General features: G+C 58.7%; 1 protein-coding gene across 1 annotated transcript; it reads right to left on the reverse strand.

The window, feature by feature from the left end:
- Positions 1 to 252: 252 nt before the first annotated feature.
- On the reverse strand, positions 253 to 932 carry SPRG_17381 (hypothetical protein; the record flags this gene model as incomplete). Its single annotated transcript, XM_012356917.1, has 1 exon — positions 253 to 932. Exon 1 carries the CDS (start codon positions 904 to 906, stop codon positions 253 to 255), a length of 654 nt encoding a protein of 217 aa, XP_012212307.1. The 5' UTR covers positions 907 to 932.
- Between the last annotated feature and the right edge of the window lie 18 nt (positions 933 to 950).

The raw sequence follows: 950 nt of genomic DNA on the forward strand, positions 1-950 counted from the left end.
TCAAGTTGGCGTAAAGCATGATGCAACGTTGTGTTGGTCGCTGGCAAATTCTGGGGTGCAAGCGAGAGCTTTAACCTACTGACAGCAGACTGCAGACCGTAATGGGTTTACGGTCTGCAAAGACCCAAAGAATGTTCGACCAACCCGCTCAGCAAGGACTTTTTGTACACAGACATACTTGTATTATGGAAGGTCAAGTGAAGCGTACGAGGACGGCTCGTGCGCGCCAGGTGCCTGCCTTGAAAATGTGTCTTACCGTGTCGTTGGGCTCGGGCGCTCGGCGAGTCGCTGGAACTGCTTGCGCATGGCCGCGTCATTGGCGTTGGAGGCTCGGAGTGCTTTGGCTCGATGCCAGTTCGTCGTGAAGTTGTACATATCGAGTTCGCTGAGAGTGAGAGTGTTGAGCTTGGGCACCTCGGAGCCTCGCAACGGCGCGCTCAGGAGGCGCTCGAGACCGGCTTTGGCGAGGCGAATGTCGGACGCGGATTCTCGAAGCTCAAGGTTGCGGAAGACGGTGTTGGCTTCGAGCTTTGAGGCCGTTGCAGCAAGGAAGGCGTCGACAAACGCCGACCGCTTCTCAGCGTCGTACAGGCGAAAGTATTCGAGGGTGTCGAGGACGAGACGGGTCGAGCTGCATGCGTGCGCTGGGCCTCGCAGCGGCGAGGACGCTTCGTAGTTGTGCGCCAAAACACGGCGCTGGTAGCGCGGCAACTCAAAGGCCTGGGCTGCGTGCATGAAGAGATCCGAGAGGCCTGCGACCGGAGCCAAGTCGTGTGTGACTAGAGTTGTATAGAGCACCGGGAGCAACGCCAAACCCATCTTCTCCCAGAGGCTCTGAAGCAACGTCGTTGGCCATGGCTGTGCTACCAGTGCCAAAGCGCTTGCAACGCCCCACACGTTGCGCATGTTTTTGGCGGAGATGCTGGCAAGCGCGCCGGCAAGCGCCGCTC

The sequence above is a fragment of the Saprolegnia parasitica genome (assembly GCF_000151545.1).
Source record: "Saprolegnia parasitica CBS 223.65 unplaced genomic scaffold supercont2.641, whole genome shotgun sequence".
Taxonomy (NCBI): domain Eukaryota; phylum Oomycota; class Saprolegniomycetes; order Saprolegniales; family Saprolegniaceae; genus Saprolegnia; species Saprolegnia parasitica.